Source organism: Notolabrus celidotus, chromosome 2 (assembly GCF_009762535.1).
Source record: "Notolabrus celidotus isolate fNotCel1 chromosome 2, fNotCel1.pri, whole genome shotgun sequence".
In the NCBI taxonomy this organism is placed as follows: Eukaryota; Metazoa; Chordata; class Actinopteri; order Labriformes; family Labridae; genus Notolabrus; species Notolabrus celidotus.
This window is the reverse complement of record NC_048273.1, coordinates 3,791,473-3,805,586: the sequence shown is the minus strand read 5'-3', so window position 1 is coordinate 3,805,586 and position 14,114 is coordinate 3,791,473. Positions and strand designations below refer to the sequence as shown.

At 41.0% G+C, this 14,114-nt stretch overlaps 1 protein-coding gene across 3 annotated transcripts in view; it reads left to right on the top strand.

The window, feature by feature from the left end:
• Positions 1–14,114, top strand: part of LOC117829568 (cAMP-specific 3',5'-cyclic phosphodiesterase 4D-like) — a 131,577-nt gene that overhangs the window by 81,014 nt on the left and 36,449 nt on the right. Inside the window, exon 1 of one of the 3 annotated variants that reach the window (XM_034707150.1) lies at positions 8,144–8,739. The exons of the other annotated variants lie outside the window; for them this stretch is intronic. Coding sequence (XP_034563041.1) covers positions 8,606–8,739 — 134 coding nt within the window. The 5' untranslated portion in view covers positions 8,144–8,605. Of the gene's footprint in view, positions 1–8,143; positions 8,740–14,114 lie in introns of those variants that run through there. 3 annotated transcript variants of the gene reach the window in all.

Here is a 14,114-nt window from a genome sequence, read left to right as displayed (position 1 = left end):
GGAGTGTTGTGCCTTTAAGTTGGGATGTTCTTAAGGGTGTTGAAGTTTTATATTTTAGACATTTTCGCCTTTATTAATGGGACAACTGAAGAGAGACAGGAAATGTGGGGAGTAGAGAGCAGTGGGAGACATGCAGCAAATGGTAGAGGTTGGGAGTCATTTAAATATACCATTAGCACAATCTGAGGTCCTTTAAGTTTTATTTGAACGATTGCCAGGAACATATCTGACCCTGTTACACCTTCATACGACTTCATCTCCATTCTCTTGATCAATATAACGTCGAACTGCACTACACTACAAGATGCCATGTTTACATCTGGATAGTAGAGTATTATTATACTGTAGTTTAATGGCAGTCACCTTTAACGGTGGCAGCATCTCCTGCTAGTGGTGGGTAGACTCATCATATGTCCTGCATTTCAGGCAGACAATAATATCTTTTTCTGTAAACATATGTTTTGTTGATTTTCACATTTCTTTTCACATTAAAAAAATTATAATGAATAAATAAATAAATAAATAAATAAATAAATAAATAAATAAATAAATAAAATAAATAAATAAGAGTAATGCTTAAATTGTCAGAGTATATTTCAGAAAATTCCTGACAAAATCTTACAGTAAATAAAACAACATTAAAATTGTAATGATACTAATAATACTACTTCTAATAATAATAATAATAATAATAATAATAATAGACTCATCATATGTTCTGCATTTCCGGCCTTTCCATAATAACTTTTCTGTAAACATGTTTTATTGATTTTTCACAGAAAAATAAATAAATAAAATAAGTAAATGAATGAATGAATAAATAAATAAATAAATAAATAAATAAATAAATAAATGAATAAATAAATAAGAGTAATGCTTAAATTGTCAGAGTATATTTATAGAAAATTACTGACAAAACCTTACAGTAAATATAATGACATAAAATGTTTTAATGATAATCATAATAATAATAATAATAATAATAATAATAATAATAATAGACTCATCATATGTCCTGCATTTCCAGCCTTTCCATAATAACTTTTTTGTAAAAAAACTTTATAGATTTTTCACAGAAAAATAAATAAATTAAATTAATTAAATGAATAAATAAATAAATAAGAGTAATGCTTTAATTGTGACATGACATGAATAGTTAATTTCCGTTTCCAGATTGCATTTTGAAGATTTTGTGTCAGAGATGGATTGTTTCATTGGTTAATTTGGACATTTTAAAATAACCCCATGCAGTGATCGACAAAGTGCTGGAGTGACCTCCTACGTGAAATGACTCCTAACCATAACCACTAATCCCAGCACATAACAAGAACATATAAAACAGAGCTGAACCATCTCAGATGACCGTACGAGGAACGCCAGCGACTCCTCTCTGACCCAGTACAAACACAACAGAGCATGAGTGACGGGAGGGAGGGGGCAACAATAACACAACAGATCCCCAAAATAAACCCCCAAGCCTGGAATAGTTCCCCAGCCTCGCCAGCCTGGCTGCACATAACACGTGAATGTGACATGTGGTTATCATTTTGCGTGTATACACTCACCCAAACAAACACGCACATACCCGGCACCCTGCCGCAGCCACCCTCCCAAAATCCATATTGATTGTTCCACCAAAGAGTGGCTGTTGGTGCTTTAAGGTCGTGTTGCCAAATTACTTTTCGTGTTTTACAACCAGTGGAAAAAGAACCGGGCTGGAGTCGGAGTTGCCCTTGAAGTTGAGGGTGATGATGTTTGTTTAGTGCAGGGGGGAAAAGTGAGAGCTTTAAAGGTAGAAACTTCTGACTGTTGATTACCATGATGGCAAAAAAGTCACACTAAATGAAACCTTCTAGTATTTATTGTCAACTGAAGTAACAAGGTTCCTGCCTTATTGCTCCGCCTTGTTCCTGTTGTGCTCACAGTTTGCCTCCATGTGTGTTTGTTGTTCTCCTGTAGGTAAACAAACTGTGGTTCTCAGTCAAGCAGCGACCTCTGCTGGACAGTCAGCTCACCTGCAGGAGCTTTCATGACTAAACTCAAACACTGGCTGAGTGTAAGCAGTCTGGATGGATCAGATTTACGGTGTGTGTGTGTGTAAGCGTGTGTGTGTAACAAATGGATCAGTGTTGTTTGAAATGCTGAAGCATGCTCGGTTACTCATCTCAGACAAATAAGGACTAAAGCCGTGAGCTGTAGCAACCCTTTGAATAGCACAGCAGCTGCAGGTTGTGTGTGTTGTGGGCGGTGCAGGAGAAGTGGCTTTACTTCGCTTCCATAGAGGGATGTAAACACTCATGGTGGTTGCTGTTTAGTCTGTACTCCTGAGTCCTGGCTGGTTAAGCTGCTGGTAAATATTGAATTAAAGCTACAACATCAATCAATCAGACTTTCTTTATAAAGCGCTTTTCATACAATGACATTGTAACACAAAGTGCTGTACATAAAAACAACTTAAAGTAGAATGAATTAAGAAAAAGATATATATAAAAATAAAAAGACCCCCCAAAACCTGATCCCAACCCCAGGCCCGACCCCAAACCCACCCCACAATCCTAAGGTTAAGAACACAATATATGCAACAATAATTATAACATTGGAAATATAAAAAATGAATAAAAAGAAGTAAAAAAAGAAGTTGCTGAACGAAATGAGGAAACGCTTTCATGATATCTTATTGAGGAAACACACGAGGGCAACTCAATGTGCTTTACATTAAAACATTCAAAGCATTGGAGACATTCAGACAGGCATAAAAGAGCACAATTAAAAAGACAAATATAATAAAACATAGAAAAGAAAAGGACAATTAGAAATATATTAAAAATAAATTTAAAATTTGCTTTTAAAGTGGGTTAAAATGAGCTAAGAGAGGAAGGCAGTGGCAAATAAAAAGGTCTTAGTCTTTGATTTAAAAGAGGTGAGAGTTGGAGCAGACCTGCAGCTTTCAGGGAGTGTGTTCCAGATATGTGGAGCATAATGACTGAACGCTGCTTCACCATGTTTCATTCTGACTCTAGGGACTGAAAGCAGACCAGTACCTGAGGACCTCAGAGGTCCACATGGTTCATACAGTAGCAGCAGATCAGCCTAAACCATTCAGTGCTTTATAAACCATCAGCAGGATTTTAAAGTCTACTCTCTGACAGACAGGAAGCCAGTGTAGAGATCTAAGAACTGGAGTGATGTGATCTACTTTTTTGGTCCTTGTTTCTGGAGGAAACACAAGATGTTAAAACTCAACACAGGAAATTTAACTCGCCAAAATAAATTAAAGTTCTAAGATAATAAACACTAAAATATTAAACCATTCAAATAAAAATGAAAAGCTGGATTAAGAAAGACAGGGACTGCATTAACTCTTATCTTTACCCGAGGCTATGTGCAAAAATACAACTTTTACAAGCTCTAAAAAAATGGATCAAAGTGGAGTCTCCGTTCCACAAATTACACTCAACTCAGTCAGTGTGTGTGAGCTGCACACAAACGCAGCACCCATCATGTCTCCACAAGGTGGTGCAGTTTTGTCTCTGCTCTGCTGTCATGAATAAAATACAGCTTGTGTATGAGAAGACAAAGTATTAGTGATGGAGTTGATAATGAGATTAAAAAGGGAGTTTTGGGGGATTTGACACTTTTGGATAATTAGACATGCCCTGGTTCAAGTTGACACAGGAACATTATTGCTGTCCCTAAGAAACAAACATAACAGGAGGGTTAAATTGTGATGTCTAGACCAGTGGTTCTCAAAGTGAGGTCCTAGGACCCCTGGGGGTCGGCGAACCATAGCGTGGGGGTCCGTGAAATAATTATAATACATTTCTAATAAATTATAAATTTGTGCTGTCATTAAAAACAGCATCTATACAGATGAGGACCATTTGTGCCAATGAAACCAGCATATTGTGCCCATTACTCCCACCCTAGTTAGCTTTGGGCCAATAGAAACTGATATGATTGTGACACTCACATCAATCTGTCACGTATCACTCATTCACACATCACTCTGGTCACAACTGATCCTGCTCCTACTTAGCTTTGCCTACTAGCTTGCGAGCATGGAGCCATTACTAAATCAGTTCACATCATCAAGCGATGCTAAGCCCAAGCTAGCTAAATTAAGACAATATGACGACAGGTATATAATATAGAGTTTGGTTTTATTGAGAACAGTGACAGGAGACCAAAATGCGTCATGTGTCTTCAGGTGTTAGCGAACAAAGCTATGAAGCCAGTCAAGCTAAAGCGACACCTGATCACCTGGAAGATAAGGACAAAACTAAAGACTTCTTCCAGTGAAAGAGAGAGGGGTACATCCGCCAGAAAACACACATGGTGAAGTGTTTTCTGTCTATCACTGTGGAACAGGTCTGAAGTCTTTAGATTGATATGTTTTACAATACAAATAGTTCGAAGGGCATCTAAGAGTGCAAATGGTAGTAAGCATGTGCTTCATCTATGTTACAATTATGAGGGTGTCCTTGGAAAATGTTCTCACCTGTAAGGAGTCCCTGGCCCCAATTGTTTGAGAACCCCTGGTCTAGACCTGTTAAACCTCCTGACTGGATGCAAAACCCTGTCCTGGGGCCTACACCTGCAGCAGACAAAGGGTGTGCAGCATACCTTAGGGGGCGTTCCTCAGGTATAAATGGTTAGGTCTCCCCATGTTTCGGGGTCTTTCTGCATGCTGAGCGCTCGTGTGTTGATTGACCTTTACTTTGCAAAGAAAATAAAAACCTTGTCAGCCGGCAGAAGTCTCTATTTCATTCTTCACCAGTAGCAGAAAACTTCCACAATCTACAATCAGATGATCTGAAGGAGAGGTTACCGTCTCTGAATGAAGACATAACCCATTAATCAAATATTAGAGACTCAAGTACTTGTTGTAAAGTTTTATGTATTGTTTTGACGGATGGCACAGAGAGCCTTTGGGATGACTCTTAGCTTCTGTTATTAAGAAGAAGTTCTGTCATGTCTTCTGAAGCCTCATTTGACTGTTCAAGCTGCAACAGAAAGTTGATCTAAAGTGAAGCTGTGTGTGAGGTTGTGTAATGCATGACTCCAAACAAAGAAACACTTTGAGGAAGGAGATCTGGGTTAGAAGGGTAGTTTGTCCTTTAAGTGAGTGAGAGAAAAACTGCATCTCCTTCCGTGCATCTGAACTTTTATCAGACCGTCAGCAGACCCACTTCTGATATTTGAATTAAAGGTCAAGGCTTTTAAATTGTATATCTTCATTCAGACGCACCCAAACTCTGACATGTGCTCTTTCTCACACTTCCAAACTCAGTCATGCACACACACAAATAAATGTCACTCTCCCCTCGCAGCTTACTCTCATTACTAGAGGTGATGTTGTCATAGGAGGCAGCGGCCAGCTGGACTGCAGAAGTCATTTGGCTGAAGGGTTCGGTTACACAGCGGCCTCTCTAACAGCTCACTCTCACCAAACCCACACCCCTGCATCTGTTACGAGGTCCAACATGTTTCCCAATCACGTGGCAAAAGGAGGGAGGAGAGAATTGGAAGGAAGGGTACGAGGCTTTTAGTTCAGACGCTGTAAACATCTCGCTGTGTGACTGGAAATGATAGCAGGAGAACTTTCTGTAGATTTCTGAAGTAAAAGTTTGGGCTGAAAGCAGGAGAAGACGAATCTGGATCTTTTGTGGCCTTGACCCAAACGGACCCAAAGCTCATATCAGTGTTACAAATGAAGCTATGACAGCAAATATTCAGTTTTATTGGGGTCAGTCTGACTCTGTCTGGGTTGTGGAAGAGAGCCAGCCCTTTACTCTAGCTACAGTCTGAAGGGGAACAAGTATCTGCCCATAAATCTCTGGATTTAAGAGCTCTAATCCTCCACAGGGTGTCTTGTTGAGAGTTTGCAGAGACAACAGACAAAAGTGAGAGCTACTTTTTCAATCAATCTTTATTTATATAGCAGGTCTAGACCGTACTCTGTGTTCTATTATTAACAAAGACCCAACATCAAGACAGGATAAGATCCAGTCCCATCTTACAGACAGGATTCAGTCTGATCTCATCTTAATCCACCATGAGCAGAGCACTTTGCAGCATTTAGCAAGTTACAGTGGCAAGGACAAACTTCCTTTAACAGGCAGAAACCTCCAGCAGGACCAGACTCATGTTAGACACACATCTGCTGAGACCGTGTTGGAGAGAGGGATAGAGGGAGATGAAGAGAGAGAGAAAGATGACAGTGGGGAGACCATAGACTGTATAAATAATGGACGTAGTATCCATGACGTCACCCATCTGTCCCTGAGCGCTGTTTTGAAGCCAATTGATGGCGGCAGCCATATTGGAAATGCTGAACTCAACCAGGCAGAGTGTGACATAAAGAGGCGGAGTTTGAGCCTCCTAGCCAACAGCTATGTGTTCCCGACCGGGAGTCAAGTCAGTCATGTCCTTATTTGGGCAAAAACTCGTAATCTTAATATCTTCTGAACCGTCGCGTTAGAAAAAAATTCATCCCCTACAGTGTGTGCCGATACAGAGATTAGCTACGCAGAGCCAAGCTGTTTTTTGAACCAGGCTGTAAACGTGTTTATTAATGCTGCAAAGATCGTCTTTTTTTAATTGGTTCTAAGTCGTTTCCGGTGTTTCTGCAGCCAGCCTCTAGTGGAAGCTCGATGAACTGCAGTTTATAACACTTCCGCATGGGATTCATACTTTAAGACCAGAGGTTGCCGCTTGGGTGGGACAGATAGTAGTAGTTGTAGCAGCTGGAGTCCGGCACGTCCACAGCAGCAGAGATCCAGAGGAACCTACGAGACAAGGGAGCTCAGGGACTCCAGAAAGGTCTATGGTTAGTAACTTTAATGGGACAGGAAGAGTTAAAGTAAGAGACAGGCAGAGAGAGGAGAGAGAGGGAAAGACAGGATCCCAGTGTGTCAGTCTAAGCCTATAGCAGCATAACTAAGACCTGGTCCAAGCCTGACCCAGCTCTAACTATAAGCTTTATCAAAAAGGAAAGTTTTAAACCTGCTATTAAAAGTAGAGAGGGTGTCTGCCTCCTGGACCCTGACTGGACACCTTTTTGCAGGTGATGTACTTGTACTGGTTTCATGTCAGGATAGTAGTTTGATGTGGGACACATTTGAAGTCTTAGGGTGGGGTGATGTAAGACGCAAGATGAGGTTCATGTAGGAATTCAATCCCTGGCTTCTCCTGTATCTCCCCTCGCATATCATGCCACCAATCAAATGGACGGACATCCACCATGAGTTCAACTTCAGAGATTTGTTAGGGACAAGCAGGTCTGAACTCTGAGCGTCTTCTGTCTCCACATCTGCACATCGGAGAGTCTCTGGCTCTGGAGTCTTCATTGTAGTCCTCCCTTCTCTCTTCTGCTCTATCAGTCAGCCCGTAAGAGATCACTGATCCTATAGAATGCATTAAAGTCAAATTCAGGAACGTCCTCACAACAGATGTTTGATGCAGGAGTGAGAGGGAGCAGCTTTGAAGTGAACACGGTCCACTGGCAGATCAGGAGACAAGCTGAAACTTCAACATGTCCAAACCACGTCACTGCCTTTATCACTACGCAACTCCTGCGGTTTTTAAAGCCCCCCCCCTCCTCCAGCTCCTCTCCCATGTGCCCGTCAACACGTCCGACTTGGTCGTCTGCCCTGTGTCTCAAAAGACAAATATTTGCCTGTGGTGTCGACAGAAGAGAGCCGGTCAGTGGGTGAGATCATCCGGTCCAGAGAGAACTCTGTCCTGTGAATTATTCAGACACATCTGCTGCTGTGTGTAAACAACAAAAAAACACACCTCCAGAGAATGAAGAGAAAGAGATTCAAACAACAGTCAGAGAGGAAGCTGAGAAAGATAGACGCACAGGAAGAGTATGAGAGAGTCAGAGTAGAGTTAAGGATCTGATTGTGATGGTTGTGATTTGTGTGTTTGAGAGCGAGAGAGAGAGGAGGCACGGTGCCACTGACAGTTTTCCTGTCAAGAGTGTTAGTGTCTCAAAAACACACTCTTCATAAACACCACACACTGCACTCATGCACAGCCACACACACACACACACACAAACCCACACGTGACACAACTACTACAGCCACCACCCCCCTCCACCTCTCTTGCTTAAACACATAGTGCACATACTCCATGTCTTTTTAAAGCCTCCATGTGCTGGGAGAGACACAGAGAGAGAGTCTTACACAGACGGAGGGAGGGAGGGAAAAGGGAGGGAGGAGAAAAGAGAGACAGCTCAGCGGAGAACTCCTCATTGTGGACTTGAATCCAGCAGCCTCAGCTCTCTCTCTGCGCGCTCAGCCGTCCAAACCGCATGAAACAGGAGAGTCGCTGAGGAAATGACTCTTTAAAAAGCCACACGCCTTTGATCCCTCTCCTTTCTTCACCCTCAACTTGTCTCTGACTGGTGGCACGATGCTGAAACACATCGAGGAGGGCTTTCCTCCGCCTGTCCGCACGTCATTGGAAACCTGGTGTGGTGTGAAGAGAGAGGAGAGAGCGCACAAGAGTGGTGGAGTTGAAGAGCGCCTTCAGGAGGAGGAAGAGGAGGATTAACGGGGGAACAAAGCTGAAGGGGAAAAAGGAAAGAAACAGAAACATGAGTTTACCGACGAACTGTTTGTACTTGGCCCCCTCGGTCCAGGATCGCTTCTTCAAAGTGAGGAATGGGAATATCTGCGGGTCACCGTGCGCTGTCAACCGGCCCATTGACATCGTGCAGAAACGCAGGCGGTAGGACAGATGTTTCATCCAGATGTTGTAGATTCAACACTTTTTAAACTGTCACATTTGTTCCTCTGGCACACTTTATGATCACATAAATGAAGAATGATTTAAGGGACGTGATAATGTGACATTCAGTGATGATTGGAGTGCCTTAGAGTCTCCTCTGGTAAACATCTATATCAACACATCCTGTGAAACATACAAAATACTGACAGATTAATGTCTCACTGACATTTCCAGATATGAGTCATGACATTAAGTAATATTTTCATTACTTTTTGATGCTCTAGAAGCTGTTTGTTATTTTGCATCCCTCAGAATATCTGTGGTAGCTCTCTTAATTTAATATTATCATTTTGAAGTCAACTGAACAGCAGGAAATATTTTATTTTTCCCTTTGAGATAAAAGGGGAATCACTGTGTGTTTGTGTGTAACTTATAATCACCTTGTGTTTGAAACTCCTCATGATATCCCATCAGTCATACATGATACACAGTCAATGAGGCAGTAACTGTAGTTTTCTGTTCCCGGTGTTTCATGTTTTAAATCTCTTAAAAATCTCTACATAGAGATCTCTACAGTCATGTTTTTGTCTCAGAAATACGTTGAACTAATCCTCATTTTCTTTATTACCAAAGGACGAGCGGCCAGCTGTAAGATGATGAAAAATACAGTAAAAAATATAAAAAATTAGCTTCAATAATTGTTTTTATGTATGCCAGAATATTCAGTGAAAACGACCTCAGATGTCGCCTGAGTTTGGTTTTCAAGTAAAGTTTTTTGTCTTGTTCCTTGGTTCTTGTGTAAAGTTCCTGCAGTCGAAAAGCTCATAGTTCTCGGGTGAAGTCCTTAGTTCTTGTGGAAAGTTCCTACAGTTGAAAAGCACATAGTTCTTGGGTTAAAGACCTTAGTTCTTTGGGAAAGCTCCTGCAGTCGAAAAGAATATAGATCCTGCAAAAAGTCCTTAATTCTTGGGGAAAGTTCCTGCAGAGGTTGGCACGTGGTGCAGACTTAATTAACAGCTTGGGTTAAAGGTGGGTAAAGTCCTTAGTTCTTGGGGATAGTTCCTGCAGTCGAAAAGCTCATAGTTCTCGGGTGAAGTCCTTAGTTCTTGGGGAAAGTTCCTGTGGTCGAAAAGCACATAATTCCTGGGCTAAGTTCTTAGTTCTTGGGGACGTTCCTTTGGTTGAAAAGCGCAATGTTTTTGGCTAAAGTCCTTAGTTCTTTGGGAAGTTCCTACGGTTGAAAAGCACATAGTTCTTGGGTAAAGACCTTAGTTCTTTGGGAAAGCTCCTGCAGTCAAAAAGAACATAGAACCTGCAAAAAGTCCTTAATTCTTGGGGAAAGTTCCTGCGGAGGTTGACACTTGGCGCAGACTTAATTAACAGCTTGGGTTAAAGGTGTGTAAAGTCCTTAGTTCTTGGGGAGAGTTCCTGCGGTCGAAAAAGCACATAATTCCTGGGCTAAGTCCTTAGTTCTTGGGGACTATCCTTTGGTTGAAAAGCACAATGTTTTTGGGTAAAGTCCTTAGTTCTTTGGGAAGTTCCTTATGTTGAAAAGCACATAGTTCTTGGGGAAGTTCCTTTGGTTGAAAAGCACATAGTTCTTGGGTAAAGACCTTAGTTCTTGGGGAAGTTCCTGCTGTTGAAAAGCACATAGTTCTTGGAAAATGTCCTTAATTCTTGGGGAAAGTTCTTGCGGAGGTTGGCACTTGGTGCAGACTTAATTAACAGCTTGGGTTAAAGGTGGGTAAAGTCCTGCGATCGAAAAGCACATAATCCCTGGGCTAAGTCCTTAGTTCTTGGGGAAGTTCCTTTGGTTGAAAAGCACAATGTTTTTTGGTAAAGTCCTTAGTTCTTTGGGAAGTTCCTTAGGTTGAAAAGACCTTAGTTCTTGGGGAAGTTCCTGCTGTTGAAAAGCACATAGTTCTTGGAAAATGTCCTTAATTCTTGGGGAAAGTTCCTGCGGAGGTTGCCACTTGGTGCAGACTTAATTAACAGCTGGGGTCAAAGGTGAAATGTAAAATGTTTCTGTTAAGTTATTGTTAATTTTAAGTTTAGATTTAAGTTTATTGTTTATTTCTAAGGAGTAAAAGATATTAGTTTTGCAAAAATGACAGAATCAGCAACAATATTTGTAAAAATGTAAAAACACAAAGTTACATAACAAACTTCCCTCTTCTGAGATTTTTCCTTTTGAAGTATAAACACTGAGAGTGGAATAAATATATTTTCCTTTGCTCAAACATTACTACACACACACTTCATTTTCCCCACACGGGCATACCTGAAAGTGGCCGCTGCCTCGAGAGTCATAGAAGGAAATCTGACTAATTTAGCAGACGGCCTTTCAGAGAGTCATGACGACATCGGCCAGGTCGGGCAGGGAGGGGATCAAAGTGTCTTTATAATGTCAACCCACCAATAAAAAACCTTCAAAGGGAGATTTCTAATGAACGCAGAGTGGGTCGTATACGTGGGCCTGATGGATCGACCACATGTGTGTAATAACAGTCAAAAAGCTGCAGAGAGAAGTAGAGTGCACACTATAATCGACCAAATCCCTTTAACCCTGCACCCTGTGGAGTCCCCATTAATTCTAGACGGAAACATGTTGCCTCCACCGTCATCACTGTTCCCTGTAAAGTTAGAGCTTTCACAGTTAGTTTTGGCTAACATACACTCATTGACATCAGTGTGCACATTTAAGGTCTGCAGTCAGGGTTATGATCGTGCAGGACTTTCCTTAGTGTCTCCTTTTATTCTCCTAAGCTCAGTTATCTCCTGTTGTCCAGGCACTCCATGATAAAAATAATCTGTATATGTAGATCTAAAGGGCTGATTTAATATCATTTGGGATTTTTTTTTTCCAGATAGGAATTTCAAAGATTTTTAGATTAGTCAGGAAATTTTCTGTATTGTTTACGTTTTTTTTTTTTTACTTTTTCTTTCAAGTTTACATAAATGTTAGCCTGACATTTTTATCTTTAAGGGACATTAATAATTGGCACAGTTTAAAAAGCATTCGGATGCTAGTGCTTTGTTCCTTGTTTAAAAAAAGTTCAACAGAAGGTGCATTTCTACCAAAAGTTCCTAGGACTTTTAGCTCCCAGAACTGCTCTTCCAAGAACTAAATGGTTATGCAATCTCAAGCCAGTGACGTCTTTAGAAAAAGTTGAGCAATGTGTCAGAGATCGACCGGTGTTTCAGTTTAAACAGCGACCCTGTTAACTGGAGACTTTCAGCCGGATGCGTCCTTCACAAACGTCTTTAGTTCATCATTAAATGTTATTAATATCTGATGAGGATATTTAGACCCTTGTTTCTGCAGTCGAAGAGCACATAGTTCCCAGGTACAGTCCTTAGTTCTTTGGGAAAGTTCCTGCGGTTGAAAAGCACAAAGTTCCTGAGTAAAGTCCTCAGTTCTTGGGGAAAGTTCCTGCAGTCGAAAAGCATATAGTTCCTAGGAAAAGTCCTTACTTCTTGGGGAAAGTTCCTGCAGTTGAAAAGCACAGAGTTCCTGGCTAAAGTCCTTAGTTCTTTGGGAAAGTTTCTTGCGGTTGAAAAGCACCAAGTCCATGTGTAAAGTCCTTAGTTCTTGGGGAAAGTTCCTGTAGTTGAAAAGCACAAAGTCCCTGTGTAAAATCCTTAGTTCTTTGGGAAAGTTCCTGCAGTTGAAAAGCACATAGTTCCTGGAAAAAGTCCTTCATTCTTTGGGAAAGTTTCTTGCGGTTGAAAAGCACATAGTTCCTGGAAAAAGTCCTTTTTCTTTGGGGAACTTTCTTGCAGTTGAAAAGCACATAGTTCCTGGGAAAAGTCCTTAGTTCTTTGGGAATGTTCCTGCAGTTGAAAAGCACCTTTAGTGTTCCTTTCCAGCAGCAGATGAATTGATTGTGCTTCTTTGTACAATCATCAATCATCAGTGACCAAAGTTCATCTGTGCTCTGTGATCAAAGCTGCTTAAAGCCCCATGAGAACCCTTACTAAGTAAAACAATGATGACTTTATAATTTTCACTTAGTGATCAGGTCCCTGTTTTCAATCAAAGAACAACAATAGTTTTATTTGGGTTCCTTCAGATTATAAATGTTTGGTCAGGAGTTCTCTCCCGCTCTTGTGGTAAAATGAATCTCTCTATGGACAGTTATTCTTCCGTGTGTTTGATGTTCCCCTCGTGGATTAATATGAGACATAAATTAGAGCTCTGCTGTGATACTCCTTGAAGGTGTCCGCAGACAGCTTCTGTTAGCTGAGGTCAGGGGCGTCGGGCTCTCAGCATGTCAGTGACAGTCATGATGAAATGTCACGTGTACGCGCCGCTCTGTGCTTGTCACTGCTTGTGAAAAGTCACATTTAACACATCATGGTTCTGCGTACGTCCACTGGCCTTTACTGGGTCATGCCAACTAGTTTATTAGTGAGAGTCTGGTCTGGTTTGAACAGTTTTATCCACTCAGGCTTAATGACTGATGGACTTCTTTAAGCTGCAGCTTCTTATTTCGTCTTGCTGTCTCTGCTCAGTCACAAGCACATCAGCTGATTTGATCTCCGCTCTGCCGGCCAGTGGGTTGGTTTTCTGTCTTTCCTTACATTGAAGCTTTTAACAGATACTTCTGTTGCTTTTACTTTCCTGACAGTTTTGACAGTTTTGACTTCAAGGCCTCACATTTGTTTCTGTCACTTGTTTCTTTCCTGTTGTTTAGTCAGAGAGAAATCAGGAACTAGTGTTTGCAAAGATCTGAATATTCACTCCTTCCTAAAGTTCATGGTGTTTGAAGGTTGAGAAGTATCTGATACCGTACGCTATTAATACACTCACACGTTCTGTCACTTTAAAGCTTTATTTTTTGGAACATGACACACAGGATGAAGATTAATTCATGACATCAGCTCTGATGGGAAACTGTTCTCTGCCTTCGTCAACATGTTGGTAAATCAGCTGTAACAGACAACAGTGGCGTGCTGCTCAGTGTGCTCCCTCCGTTTGACCTCATGTTGGGACAAAACATTCTCACAGCCTGAAACCTCAAACACTCAACATCAAACTGATTAAATTAGTTTGGGATTGCATCTTTTATAAGGCAGCAGAACTCTCCACAAGTATTCAAGATTGCTCCCAGCTCATTTAATTCATTTTTATTGTTCCCAAAGGGCAACTCTGGTCATGCATTAAAAACACAAACAACACGTATGTTGATGAAACTCTGGAATGCATTTTTGCTTTTGAATGATGCATTGGATCTCTGAATCATGATAAGACAAAGTTGTGGGAGTATTCCCCGTCAGAAAGAAGCCTGCAGTCTGACTAATGTAGTCTCTTAAAGCTGGGGTTGGTGTTCAGATTTAGATCCACTTTTTGTTCTACTGGTTAAAATGATCTT